This window comes from Rosa chinensis, chromosome 5, assembly GCF_002994745.2.
Source record: "Rosa chinensis cultivar Old Blush chromosome 5, RchiOBHm-V2, whole genome shotgun sequence".
Taxonomy (NCBI): domain Eukaryota; kingdom Viridiplantae; phylum Streptophyta; class Magnoliopsida; order Rosales; family Rosaceae; genus Rosa; species Rosa chinensis.
Window position 1 is genome coordinate 87,310,131 of NC_037092.1, and position 13,715 is coordinate 87,323,845.

Consider the following 13,715-nt stretch of genomic DNA (forward strand, 5'->3'; position numbering starts at 1 on the left):
TATTACTTCCAAAAGGCAGAACAGCTCATTCTCGATTTAAAATACCTCTCACATTGACTAATTCCTCAATATGTCCAATAAAAAAAGGCACTCATCTTGCAAAATTACTTGAAAAAAACAGATTTAATTATTTGGGATGAAGCTCCAATGTGTCATAAGCATTGTTTTGAATCACTAGATAAATCTCTCCGTGACATTCTATCACATGTTAACAGTACGCAAACAGATAAACCATTTGGTGGTAAACCTCTTTTATTAGGTGGAGACTTTAGACAAATTTTACCAGTCATTCCAGAAGGAACTAAAGAACAAATAATTGAAGCTTCATTAAACAGTTCATATATGTGGTCATCATTTAAAATATTCAATTTGACAGAAAACATGAGATTATCAAAAAATGATTTAACTATAGAGCAAAAACAGAAAATTTCAACTTTTGCAAATTGGATATTGCAAATCGGAGAAGGTCATACACGTTCAATTCATGATACAAATGATAGAGATACATCTTGGATCGAAATTCCGGACGACTTACTCATTAACTCTTATACAAATCCAATAGAATCAATTTTCCTTGCAACTTATCCAAATTTTAACATTAAATATAATAACTTTGATTATCTAAAAGAACGTGCTATTGTTACACCACGAAATTCAACCGTTCGGGATATAAATGATTATGCTATAAATTTATTACCGGGTGAAAAAACTACTTATTTAAGTTCAGACACCATTTTGTTAAACTCTGGAAACAATGAAAATATGAATCTTTTATATCCTACAGAATTTTTAAATAAACTTGAATTTAATGGACTACCTTCACACAAATTGACTTTAAAAATTGGAATGCCCATCATGTTATTAAGAAACTTGAATCAAGTCTCTGGCTTATGCAATGGTACGAGATTAATAATAACAAAGTTATTTGATAGATTGATAGAAGCAAAAATATTAACAGGAAATAACACAGGACAAAAATTTTTCATACCTAGAATTATTCTTACTGCATCTGAAAAAAAATGGCCATTCATTTTGAAAAGACGTCAATTTCCAATTAGACCATGTTATGCAATGACAATCAACAAAAGTCAAGGCCAATCATTAAATCAAGTAGGCATATATCTACCTGAACCTGTATTCACTCATGGTCAATTATACGTCGCACTATCAAAAGTTACATCAAAAGATGGTCTAAAAATTTTGATAAATAACAACAATGATATACCAAACAAATATACTAAAAACATTGTATATAAAGATGTGTTACAGAATTTGTAAAGTCCCTCCTCTTCATAAATCTCTGTTTCCTTCATCAAATTTTGTAACGTTTACTACTCAATGTTTCCTTTATATAATTTGCACAGTACTAATCATACTATATGCTAAAAAAATAATCAAAGAAAACCTCTTTGTCCATATAATGAGAAAATGCCTATGAAAAGAATTCAAACTTCTAATCGAGAATAGAAGAATGGTGTCAGGAAAATGAAGCCCAAGAGTAGGACAATCATGGTAAAATGCTGCACTAATTGTTGATTTGATTTTGTAGATTTTTTTTTTGGCGGTTATTTGGTTTTGTAGATTGAGCATTGATTTTTTATGTATGCAGAACACAAATGTGATACGCAGGAATTGATCCATCAAAGAGGAAGCAATCACCTTGGGCCAACTATTTTGATCATGGAGGTGGAGAGTTAATGCAGTAGAAAAACCTTGCACAATACTGGCAATGTGTCCATCAGTCCATGCATATTTCTGATAATGAGAAAATGGACATAAAAGACAAATTTTAGGAATCAGGTTACACGTGTGCAAGTTAGTTGCACCAAAACTTGAAACCCAGCACTTCCTCCTCTTAGTTTGGGATTTGGGAACATCTATCTCCTGCTACAGCCATTTCTCCGTCGACTAATTTGTTGTGCTGATTATCAGGCGGCCTGGGAAATCTTCACACCTCTTCTGCATAGAATTGACAACGGTGAGCTAAAACTGCTTCCAGAGCATCACGATCGCTGCCTCCCTCGCCGCCGTGACGACTTCATCTCCAGTAATCATCTACTTAACTTTCTCAATTTCATTGTTTATTTGTTTAAATTTTCGGTAATTTTGATCGACTTTGATTTATCGTTACAGATGTGTTTCCTCCCTCCTCTGCTCTCGATGTGTTCATCATAGATTCATAGGCAACAACTTTACCAAGCCTCAGTTTGGAACCACTGCTTGCCAAGAAAGGTAGCCTTTCTAATTCTTCCTCTGTACACTTTTGAATCTGTCTATTGTTTATGTTTTCTATCAGTAAAAGTAATTCACTTTCTGCTTCTTCAATTTCTCCATTTGACATAAATTATGTTCCTCTTTTTCGGCTGAAATCTCTTTTGTCTATCAAATTTAATGTTGGTTGGATCTATTATTCTGGAATCTAATCCCACTTTCCTCTAATGTTCTTCGTCTTCTCGGTTTCTGGGTATACTTCCTATACAATAATATCTCAGTTCAAGGCAAAACCTGAAAAAACCCAAGATTTTACAAGAAAAAAGATGAGTGGATGTGGAAATGGAATACTAAAAAATTTACAGGAAAAGCCACTTTCTATTGGTAACTTTCATTTATTCTCTTATTTTGTTACTTGAAAATCTCAATCCAATGAATTCAATGTTGATACTTAATTTTGATGTTGATCTGAATAATGTAGCGCCAAGCATGGGAGAGGAACCAGTAGACGGAAAATGGAAGCACAAGTATGATTGAAGTAGAGGAGCTTCTGCCATATTCACATGGATATACTGAATTAAACTTTTGCTGAAAGATCAGGCAAAAATGATGACCCACATCAATCCCATATTCAAGTATGCTTAATTATCCATTTCCAGGTTTTCAAATTGACCTTTTTTTTGCTTTGATTTGGATGCATATGAACATTAATAAGGCTGAATTGAAATCAATGATTAACTGATTTGGTTTGCATGTTATGGAATTTGAGAAAGGATCAAATTTCTGTGGATAGTTATATAGTTGTTATTCTGAGACTCATTCTCAAGTATCTTAAAAATTTGATCATGCTGATTTTGCAGCTTCTGACCTTGATAGTAACACAGCATAGAAAGAGCAAACAAAGGCAAAGATCATTTTGCCTTACTGGGGAAAGTTATGGAAGTAAGGGAGAAGTCGGTCAATACAACAGAGAAGTCAGCAGAAGAGTGAAAATCGCAAACCTAGAAGCAGCTAGAGGAACAATTGGAAAGAGGATATATATGGATTCACTCGAAAATTCCATTTAAGAGCATGCGAAGCATGCTAAGGCGTTGCAAAAGCTGTTAGAATAGACGAAGAAGCATTTGTATTCGATTTCCAAAGAGAAGAAGCTTAAACATAATGCCAGACAAATTGGATTGCAGCTAATGGAGAATGACGCTTATACTATTAATGATAGATGCTTGCAGCTGATAATGAGTCAGCAATTCATCAAGAAAGGTGAGCTTAATATTAGAATGAGCAGGTTTCACTAAAATTGATTTTTTTTTTTAAACTCTCTGTACTATGTATATTGTTATTAGTAATAATCTGATTTGTAGTGAAGCATAGCATGAAAATGCTGCTTATTGTTATTGGAATTCTTAGGCATCTTTTAAGAAGCTATTGTCCTATTTGAACGATGCAATGTTATTAAAATATGTAGAGGACGTGTGAAGAGTCTTTACTGATATCCTGTTGCCAATTAAAAGTCGGATCTTCATCTCTTATGGAAGCTCCTGTTAAAGAAAGCAGTTCAAAATTATTATTCTTTTCGTTTGTCCAAGTCCAAGTTCCCGTCTTAAATGATTCAATTATGTTTAAGACTTTTGAGGCGTTCATTGAGTTGATTCTTTCTTTCTTTCTTATGTTTCTTAGTGTGTAATATTTTCATATGCAATTGATTGTTATATTTAAAACATTTACGAATCGTATATAATCAGTCGATGCTTCGAGTATTGTTAACATGTCTGGTGTATATTAACAATGATTCAATTTCTGTTCAGATATGGCCTTACGACAAAGAAAAAAGAAGGTACATCTTCTTTTGGGTGGACAAGAAAGTGAGGAGGATCCAGCTGTTTCTCAAACCTCTAACTAATTCGTCAAATAAGAGCAACAAAGACAAAAGCAAAGAGCTGGTAATGCTGCAACGGTTTCATCTACTTCTATTAGTATTCCAGAAGCTGGTCCATCATGCTCAAGAACACGTAGAATGCGTGAACACACTAAAAAAAATGTAAGACATTGTCATTTGTATAACTCATTTAGTTGTCAAAATGTAGTAAAAGCGCATTATAATAAACAGTAATCTTTCTAATTTTGTTCAGCTTTCAACTGCATCGAGCGTTGGTCAGGCTTCATATCAAAGAAATAGAAGTCGTAATGGTTATTTATTGTTTTAAACGTAAATTTTCATAACAAACATTCTTTCAATAAATTTATACATATATATATATATATATATTTTTTCTTTCATATATATGTAAACCATTTTTACAATGCTATGTTATTAGTTTGTCATTCTATTGATTATTTTCCACTTATTTATTTATCTATATGTGGTTTACAGGAACTCATAGAAATTATGCAGATTTTGGAGACAAGATTTTCGAATGTCGTCATTGCAATGCATTATTTTGGTTGAATGAGTCTATAAAAGCGAGATATAAAAATCAACCTCCAACGTTTACATTATGTTGTCAGCAATGCGTCCAACACCGAATATTCTTGATGAATTATTAGATCCAAAAAAAGGCATAGAAGGTATGTAATTTTGCAGCCAGAAGTGAGGATTAAACATTTAAATGTAATAGCGTGATTCAGTATGCTATTTTCATTCCATCCAATATTCCTTACGATGTTCCTCCATCAGGTTGCAGGTGAAAATGCCAAGTTGTATGCTGCAATTACAGATGGTATTGTCAATTTACTTGACAACGGAGGCCTTGGTTTTCTATGTGCAAAATGATGGACAGCTGCTACAACATTTCTATTCCTTTACTTTAGCATTCCCTGCTTCCCAGTGGGAAGTTCCCATAATACTTGATGTTGTCAAACAATGTAAACCAAACAATTTTAGAGAGATGAAACTCTCTCATTTTATCATTCTGTCATTATTGTAAATTATTAGCAACAACAAATCCCGTGGCAAAGCGCGGGCACTATTACTAGTGTGTACTAAGAATGGGTGTGTATATGGTGGCTTTTGCAAGACCGTGTCGAGTATGTATATAGGAACCGGATGCTCAACATCAATCTCAATGGACATGCAAAACCATGTGTAACTCATTGAGTAGAGACATATGCATTCATAACAAGTTCATCTGGTAGATAACTGACTAAGTTATGCTTAACCACATTTAGACGTAAATCCAACGGTTGAAGATAAAACAACATAACTTAAAAATCATTCTTGTTGGATTTACATCTAATGGTGATTGAGCATAGTTTATTTGGTCAATTATTAACACCATCGTCTTGGTTCCCCGTCTTGATTATCATCAATTTTATGTTAAAATGTTAAATGACAGTCCACGGGATTTAGATGTATGTATGTATAATGTATAATTTTGATCACTTTTGGAAAAAATTTAGACGACGTCGTTGGTGATGAAAACTAAACTCCTGCGTATAGCATCATGTCCAAACTCCAAACTCTCCCTCTGAAAGACTGAAACAGTGAAACCCCAAACCGTGGGTTGTGAAGTATGTTTTTAGAGCCACTATGATTCTAACTTCATCGATTCGCTCAACTTGCAAACGCCGTCGTCTTTGAAAAATCTTCTCTGCCCATTCAAGCAACATGCCAGTTCGGTTTACTTATACTCATCATGCCGTGGTTTGGTGTTTGCAATTTTTAATAATGGGCGAGGAATAATAGCGTGGCATATATGGAACCCATCAACTGGGTTCTTCAAAAAACTACCTGATCCAGACGTTAAAGATTTCCCAGTCTTCACTGGTTTTGGGTATATCTCGGCCACCGACGACTACAAGGCTCTCATAGCCAACTCCAAACTTGAGAAGGGAGAGAAACCCAGGATCCGCATCTACTCGTCGAAAAGCAACTCTTGGAAGAGGATTCTGTTGTGCGGAAGCGTAACAAACACAATATTGATATGGATCTAGATGAGCGACCAAACAACGAAAAAGAAAGCAAACACAAGAACACAAGAATTTATAGTGGTTCACTCAATCAATGTGATTGAGCTACGTCCACTTCGGAGCCGGCGAGAAATTCCACTATAATCAATTGGAGAAAATACAATTAGAGTTTGAGAATAAACTCTATCCAAAACCCCAAATACAATTAGGTTAATACTCTCTCTCTCTTTTTCTGGCGGCAGCAGCATATATATCCTCCCTAGTTAACCTAGGCATGCATATATATATCCTAATTAATAAAGGTTTCTTGCCAACGTCACCTTCACAATGGGCTTATCAACTTTTTATCCACCTATTCAATTAAAGCCAAATTCAATAATCTCCACCTTGGCTTTACTTGATGTAAATTCTCCAAAGTAGAACTTCAAAACCAATCACCGCTCCGACATCCCAGTAGGGAATTTCAAATTCTACAAATACCAATCAAGTTCAAGCAATGCTTGAACTTGCTCAATGGAACCGACTTTGTCAACATATCAGCAGGATTATCTGCAGTTCCAATTTTGAGGAGTTGAACATCACCATCCTCCACCATCTGACGAATCTTGTGAAATTTGACATTGATATGTTTAGTACGAGCATGAGTAACTTGGTTCTCTGCTAAATGAATAGCACTTTGACTGTCACAAAAAATATCCACATATTCTTGAATAATTCCCAAGTCCTCAAGTAAACCACGAAGCCAAACTGCTTCTTTTGCACCCTCTGTTACCGCCATATATTCAGCTTCTGTAGTCGACAACGCAATTGTAGATTGCAAATTCGACTTCCAACTCACCGGTCCACTAGCAAGAGTAAACACATAAGCTGTAGTAGATCGGCACTTATCCAAATCACCTGCGAAATCAGAGTCCACATATCCAACAACACATTGACTCGTCTTATCCTGCTGAAAAACTAATCCAACATCCACAGTACCAAGAATATACCGTAGAATCCACTTCACTGCTTGCCAATGACCTTTACCTGGGTTATGCATATATCTGCTCACCACACTTAAGGCCTGTGAAATATCCGGTCTAGTACACACCATACAATACATCAAGCTACCAACAGCACTAGCATAAGGAACTTTAGCCATATATTTCATATCATCATCTGTGCTAGGAGACATAGTAGATTTAAGCTTAAAGTGAGAGGCAAGAGGTGTACTTACATGTTTAGATTTATCATTCATGCCAAACCGATGCAGTACCTTCTTCAAATATTGCTTCTGTGACAAACAAACTTTGCCTCTTGATTTATCTCTTTCAATTTCCATGCCCAAAATCTTTTTAGCTTCTCCCAAGTCCTTCATCTCAAATTCACCACTCAATTGTGATTTTAATTTATTTATCTCCACCTTGCTCTTAGATGCAATTAACATATCATCAACATATAAGAGCAAATAAATGAAGGTCCCATCCTGTAGCTTGCGAAAATAAACACATGGATCATAAAGACTCCGAGTGTACATCTGTCCGAACATAAATTTATCAAACCGCTTGTACCACTGCCTTGGAGATTGTTTCAAACCATACAATGATTTATGCAGTTTGCAGACCCAATTTTCTTTACCAGCAATTTTAAATCCTTCTGGCTGAGTCATATATATCTCTTCTTTTAATTCACCATGTAAGAAAGCAGTTTTTACATCAAGCTGTGCTAACTCAAGATCAAACTGTGCAACCAAGGCCAATAAAATACGAATAGAAGAATGCTTAACAACAGGAGAAAATACCTCATTGTAGTCAATTCCTTCTTTTTGTGCATAACCTTTAGCTACCAATCTAGCCTTATACCGTGATCCTTCCTTTTTAGCAAACACCCACTTGCAACCAATTGCTCTCTTCCCATGCGGTAACTGAACCAACTCCCATGTTTTATTCTTGTGAAGAGACTTCATCTCCTCACCCATAGCTTTTTCCCATTCTACACAATCTGCATATATGACAGCTTCTTCATAAGTAGTAGGAATTTCTTCTTCAGTAACTGGAAGTGCATAAGTCACCATATCATTAAGCCAAGCTGGCTTTTGAGCATTCCTTTTTCCCTTTGTAGTTGCAATTGGTCCTTCTTGCTGTGTAGGCTCTTGGGTTGGAGCCTCTACTTCAATACTCATGTCCTCAATATTTAAATCATCTGAATCACCATTAGGACTCACTGGATCAATTGGAGTTTCAACAATTTTTTTCTTTAACTCCACCTGCTGCAAACTCTCTACGGTCATTCTCTGCTTATCAGAATTTTTCTGCTTGTTCTGATCAACCATAATAGCCTCATCAAAAGTCACATCTCTGCTTACAACAACTTTCTTCATATCTGGACACCAAAGCTTAAATCCCTTAACACCCTCATTAAATCCCAAGAATATAGCTTTCTTGGCCCTTGGATCTAGCTTGCTTTCCCTGACATGAAAATAAGCAGGACAACCAAAAATATGTAAGTAATGATAATCAGTAGCAGGTTTACCAGACCATACCTCCATGGGAGTTTTTCCCTCAAGTGCAGCAGTAGGTAACCTATTAATGAGATGGCTTGCATACACAACTGCCTCAGCCCAAAATTCTTTGCCTAATCCAGAATTAGACAACATACACCGAATTTTCTCCAATAAAGTCCGATTCATGCGCTCTGCCACCCCATTCTGTTGTGGTGTCTCTCTAACTGTGAAGTGTCTCACAATGCCCTCATCTTGGCATAGTTTCAAGAACGGATCAGATTTGTATTCACCACCATTATCTGACCTGAGCCTCTTAATTTTTCGACCGGTCTGAGTCTCAATCATCTTCTTCCACTTCACAAATATATCTAAGACTTCATCTTTATGCTTCATGGTGTACACCCATACTCTTCTAGAGAAGTCATCAACAAAAGAGACATAATAATGCTTACCTCCCAAAGATGCAGTTTTGGTAGGTCCCCATACATCAGTGTGAACATAATCTAGAGTACCTTTAGTCTGATGAACTGCAGTGCCAAATTTAACTCTAGTCTGTTTTCCCAAGACACAATGTTCACAAAATTCTAATTTTCCTGTCTTTGCACCTTTCAATAGACGTTGCTTCACTAATCCCTGCATTGCTTTCTCACCAGCATGTCCAAGACGCATATGCCATAATTTTGTATTGTCTGCATCATCATCATCTGTAGTCTCAGATATTGCTGTTTCACCTGTCACTGTGCTCCCTTGTAGAAAATACAAATTTCTAAACCTTTCACCTCTCATCATCACAAGTGAACCAGAGACAACTTTAGCAACTCCACTTTTCAATGTAATTGTGTGCCCTTTTGATTCTAAAGTTCCCAAAGAGATAAGATTTTTCTTCAAATTTGGAACATACCTGACATTAGTTAATTCTCTGACTACTCCATCATGCATCTTGAGACGAATTGTACCAATCCCTCTTGTTCTGCAAGGACTGTTGTCTCCCATCAAAACTACTCCACCATTCAACTCCTTGAAAGTAGAGAACCATTCCCTATTAGGGCACATATGATGTGAACAACCTGAATCCATAATCCACTTGTCAGAATAACCAACTGCAGATGAATTAGCCAAAGCAAACTCAATCTCATCTTCTTCAAAATCTTCAAAAGCTGATGAACAACTCAAAGCAAAATCAAAGTCATCATCTTCATCATCTCTTACAACATTCACTTCAGAATCCTTCTTGTCTCTATTCTTCAACTTAGGACAATCTTTCTTCCAATGACCTTTGTTGCGACAAAAAGCACACTCATCTTTTGCAGGAAATTTACTTCTTGACTTGGAACGAGATTTACCTCTTTTTCCAGTAGGTTTTCTCTCATCAGATCTGCCCCTTACTACAAGTGCTTCACCTGAAACATTTTGAAGTTGCTTCTCTTTCTTTCTGCACTCATTATTTATCAATGAATTACACACATCATCAAATTTCACATCATTCTTTCCATGCAACAAAGTTGTAATCAAATGCTCATACTCGTCAGGAAGAGAATTTAGCAAACACAACGCTTTATCCTCATCACTAATTTTCACATCCAAATTAGCCAAATCTGCAAGTATCTTATTGAAATCACTGATGTGTTCAGACACAGAAACACCCTGTCGATAATTAAATCGAAAAAGCCGCCTCTTCAGGTGAAACCGATTTTCAGCACTCTTGATCATATATTGGTCTTCTAATTTCTTCCACAACGCTTTTGCAGAAGTTTCTTTCATGACAAAGAATTTCTGATCTTTAGCAAGGCACATTCTAATAGAACCACAAGCCCACTTGTTAATTCTCGCCCACTCTACATCATCTATGTCTGCAGGTTTATCTTCCAGAGCTATATCCAATTCTTGTTGACACAAGACATCCATCATCTCACACTGCCACATGCCAAAATTGTTGGTGCCATTAAACTTTTCAACTTCAAATTTGGCATTACCAATTGATGGCCTGGAAGTCGACCAATGCGAAGAACCTGAAGACTCAGTCCCTTTCTTTTTCTCGTCAACCATGATTTCCAATCAATGAATCAACTCCCAATTCAGAACCAGAGCTCTGATACCAGTTTGTTGTGCGGAAGCGTAACAAACACAATATTGATATGGATCTAGATGAGCGACCAAACAACGAAAAAGAAAGCAAACACAAGAACACAAGAATTTATAGTGGTTCACTCAATCAATGTGATTGAGCTACGTCCACTTCGGAGCCGGCGAGAAATTCCACTATAATCAATTGGAGAAAATACAATTAGAGTTTGAGAATAAACTCTATCCAAAACCCCAAATACAATTAGGTTAATACTCTCTCTCTCTTTTTCTGGCGGCAGCAGCATATATATCCTCCCTAGTTAACCTAGGCATGCATATATATATCCTAATTAATAAAGGTTTCTTGCCAACGTCACCTTCACAATGGGCTTATCAACTTTTTATCCACCTATTCAATTAAAGCCAAATTCAATAGATTCAAGATTCCCAATATTCCGTCTTGTCAAGGACAGCCGTGGGGACTCTTTTAAATGAGGCATTTCATTGGCTGGAGAGGTTTTGTGTCGTTATAGTTGCTTTCGATTTAGCAGGTGAGGAGTTCCGCACAATGCCGCTGCCTGTTGTTGAGGATCACTTTGCTGGTGACTATTTCAGACATCTAGGGGACTTTGGAGGTTGCCTCTGTGTGTTTGGTCAGGCTGATACTAATGCTGGCTCTATGGATTTGTGGGTCATGAGGGAATATGATGCGGGTAACTCCTGGACTAAGCTGTTTAACTTAAAGTTGTCCAATCAGCCTGAGCAGATATATCATGTCAACCCGATCTTTGTTATGGAAACAAGTACATTTCTGGAGGTACATACTAAATCTGAAAGTGGGGCGAAGTTGGTAAGGAGTTATCACAAGGAAGAGAAGTTTGAAGAGATTCGTGTGGATAGACAGTCAATGATTGGATATGAAGAGAGTCTACTTTGGCTTGAGTAAATGATTACTCTCTGCATCCAAATTCAGGTTAGTTGCTCCTCATTTTCACTCTGCTTACATTTCTACCCATATTTTCTTCGTTCACTGGATTTGTTTCAGTTCTTCTTGCTACTCATGATAATATATGTTGAATACTTGAATGTACTATTTAGTTTTGTAAGTTTGAGTTTGTGACTTTAAATATGAGTAAAATGTTACAAGTCCTTCAACATTTCCTTGTATTAGAAAGATGTACTAAGATATGGCTTTTCTAAATGCTTGATGTTATACCACAATATAGATAATAAGTAATTCAACTTTGCCTATATAATTTGATGTACATTTCATGACTGCATCCGGAGAGAATCTTGTTTTCCTGTATAATTGATCTATGCATTCAAATTCTGGTTATCCCTTTGAAACTCAAACAATGATCTTTTACTTTTTTTTTTTTTTTTTCCTTTTACCATGTACGTTTATGCTTTTAACCATTAGACTTTCATTCTTTGGAGTTTGGAGAGTTTGCTAGATACTTTGTGTCAATGCGAGGAATCAATTTTATGGTATTCATTTGAAGACCTGGTTCATGTGTGGTCACCAGAGACTAGTGTCAGTTAGCCTAAGTAGATATATGGTACAACGAGGATCATATGAACCCATTTTGAAATTGATGCAAGATGGTTAGACCGCATAAAGGAAGTTGAAGCATCTCTTTTGATAAGTATCATGTTTAAGCCCTCTCTTTGGGATGTTATCAAGATGACATGGGCATGTGTATTATGTCACTTCAGTTCTGGTGTTGAATATTTGTGTCCGTCAACACTCAAAAAACCCAATGCCAACTGTCCATGGTATCTGAAATTATTAAAATTAGGAAATGAGCATAATACTGTGCATCTTCATTTTGCTGTTTTTCACTCTAGATGTGTGCATGAATGGATCTTATATCGTAATGTGAAAAGGTGTTGTTGCATAATACGTGTGAGCATTTTAATTCACTTATATAATAAGGCAAAAAGATGTTTTCTTTGTAAGTCCTCCTACAGTCTTACTATTTGCCTTTTGCTGTTTTTCACTCTAGATGTGTGCATGAATGGATCTTATATCGTAATGTGAAAAGGTGTTGTTGCATAATACGTGTGAGCATTTTAATTCACTTATATAATAAGGCAAAAAGATGTTTTCTTTGTAAGTCCTCCCACAGTCTTACTATTTGCCTTCTGGTGTTTGAATAGTTGTTTTAAGTTGTTGTTTGTTGAATGAAGTTATCCGTTGTATAAAATTATGTTTTTCAGCTGCTCCTAGAATAGAAGGGAGCTTATGATTTCATTTTCAGATTTTCTTGGTTTGACAGGTCAGTGAATCTGTTCTGAAAATGTCTTTTTTCCTTCTTTGTTTTATTTTTTTTATTTTTTAATGTACGGATTTTAGGGTGTACATGTACAAGAGCAAGTGTGAGGACCAGATGAAGTGGATCCAGTTCTGAGGATCCTGGAGGACTTTGCTTCAAGTCACCAGTTCCCCTGAGCTATTGTTTATTAGAGGCTATATATGCATCTCTGTTAATTTGTTGTTAATGTATGAAAGTGATATGCTAAGATAATGTTCAGTTGTGTTGTTCTGAGGGGATGATTTTATATAGTGTTATTAAATTAAATGATATCAAGTTTGTTGGTTTTGAATACGAAACTCGGTTGTCAATTAAGCCAGGATGTGCTGTAAGCATTTGGACTAATTAGGACTCATTCCACCTTTCGCTCTTTGTTATTGGTTTTAGGAAGCGGGAGGGAAACCACAATACTCTCAGAATCAGTGGTTTTTAGCAAGTTGGAATGACTATCTGTGGTGAATTGAATGTCAAAGAGATGTATAGGAAGACAAATACACATGGTTTCACCATTTCATAGAGGTGGAAGATGAAATTTTGGAGGGCAATGTCATAGGGAAACAGAGCCCGGCAAAGAATGATTTTCTGATTGATGCTTATCCATCAATCTATAGAAAAGAGGATTAACAAAGGACTAGCATCTACGAATTGAGATCTGAAATAGTGTTATCAAATTCGTATTCCAATTGATGCAGCATTCACAACATTAGCCAACTTGTCTTCACAGGGTCCAGGCTGAT

The 13,715-nt window shown here is 36.1% G+C and overlaps 1 protein-coding gene and 1 long non-coding RNA gene across 6 annotated transcripts; both read left to right on the plus strand.

Annotated features, from left to right (window-relative positions):
* Positions 1-1,796: 1,796 nt before the first annotated feature.
* LOC112165876 lies at positions 1,797-5,262 on the plus strand. 5 transcript variants are annotated; one of them, XR_002923023.2, is made up of 8 exons: positions 1,797-2,047; positions 2,134-2,232; positions 2,693-2,846; positions 3,072-3,471; positions 4,017-4,249; positions 4,341-4,417; positions 4,583-4,776; positions 4,886-5,262. It is a non-coding gene; the product is annotated as an uncharacterized LOC112165876 (long non-coding RNA). The 5 variants fall into 5 exon arrangements; XR_002923022.2 differs by lacking the exon at positions 4,341-4,417 and adding an exon at positions 2,493-2,595 and having other exon boundaries at positions 1,798-2,047; XR_002923024.2 differs by having other exon boundaries at positions 1,798-2,047; positions 4,341-4,392.
* A 267-nt stretch (positions 5,263-5,529) lies between these two features.
* On the plus strand, positions 5,530-13,291 carry LOC121049306 (F-box protein CPR1-like). The gene is made up of 4 exons (XM_040506054.1): positions 5,530-5,559; positions 5,731-6,093; positions 11,100-11,636; positions 13,020-13,291. Exons 1-3 carry the CDS (start codon positions 5,530-5,532, stop codon positions 11,607-11,609), a joined length of 903 nt encoding a protein of 300 aa, XP_040361988.1. The 3' UTR covers positions 11,610-11,636; positions 13,020-13,291.
* Positions 13,292-13,715: the final 424 nt, after the last annotated feature.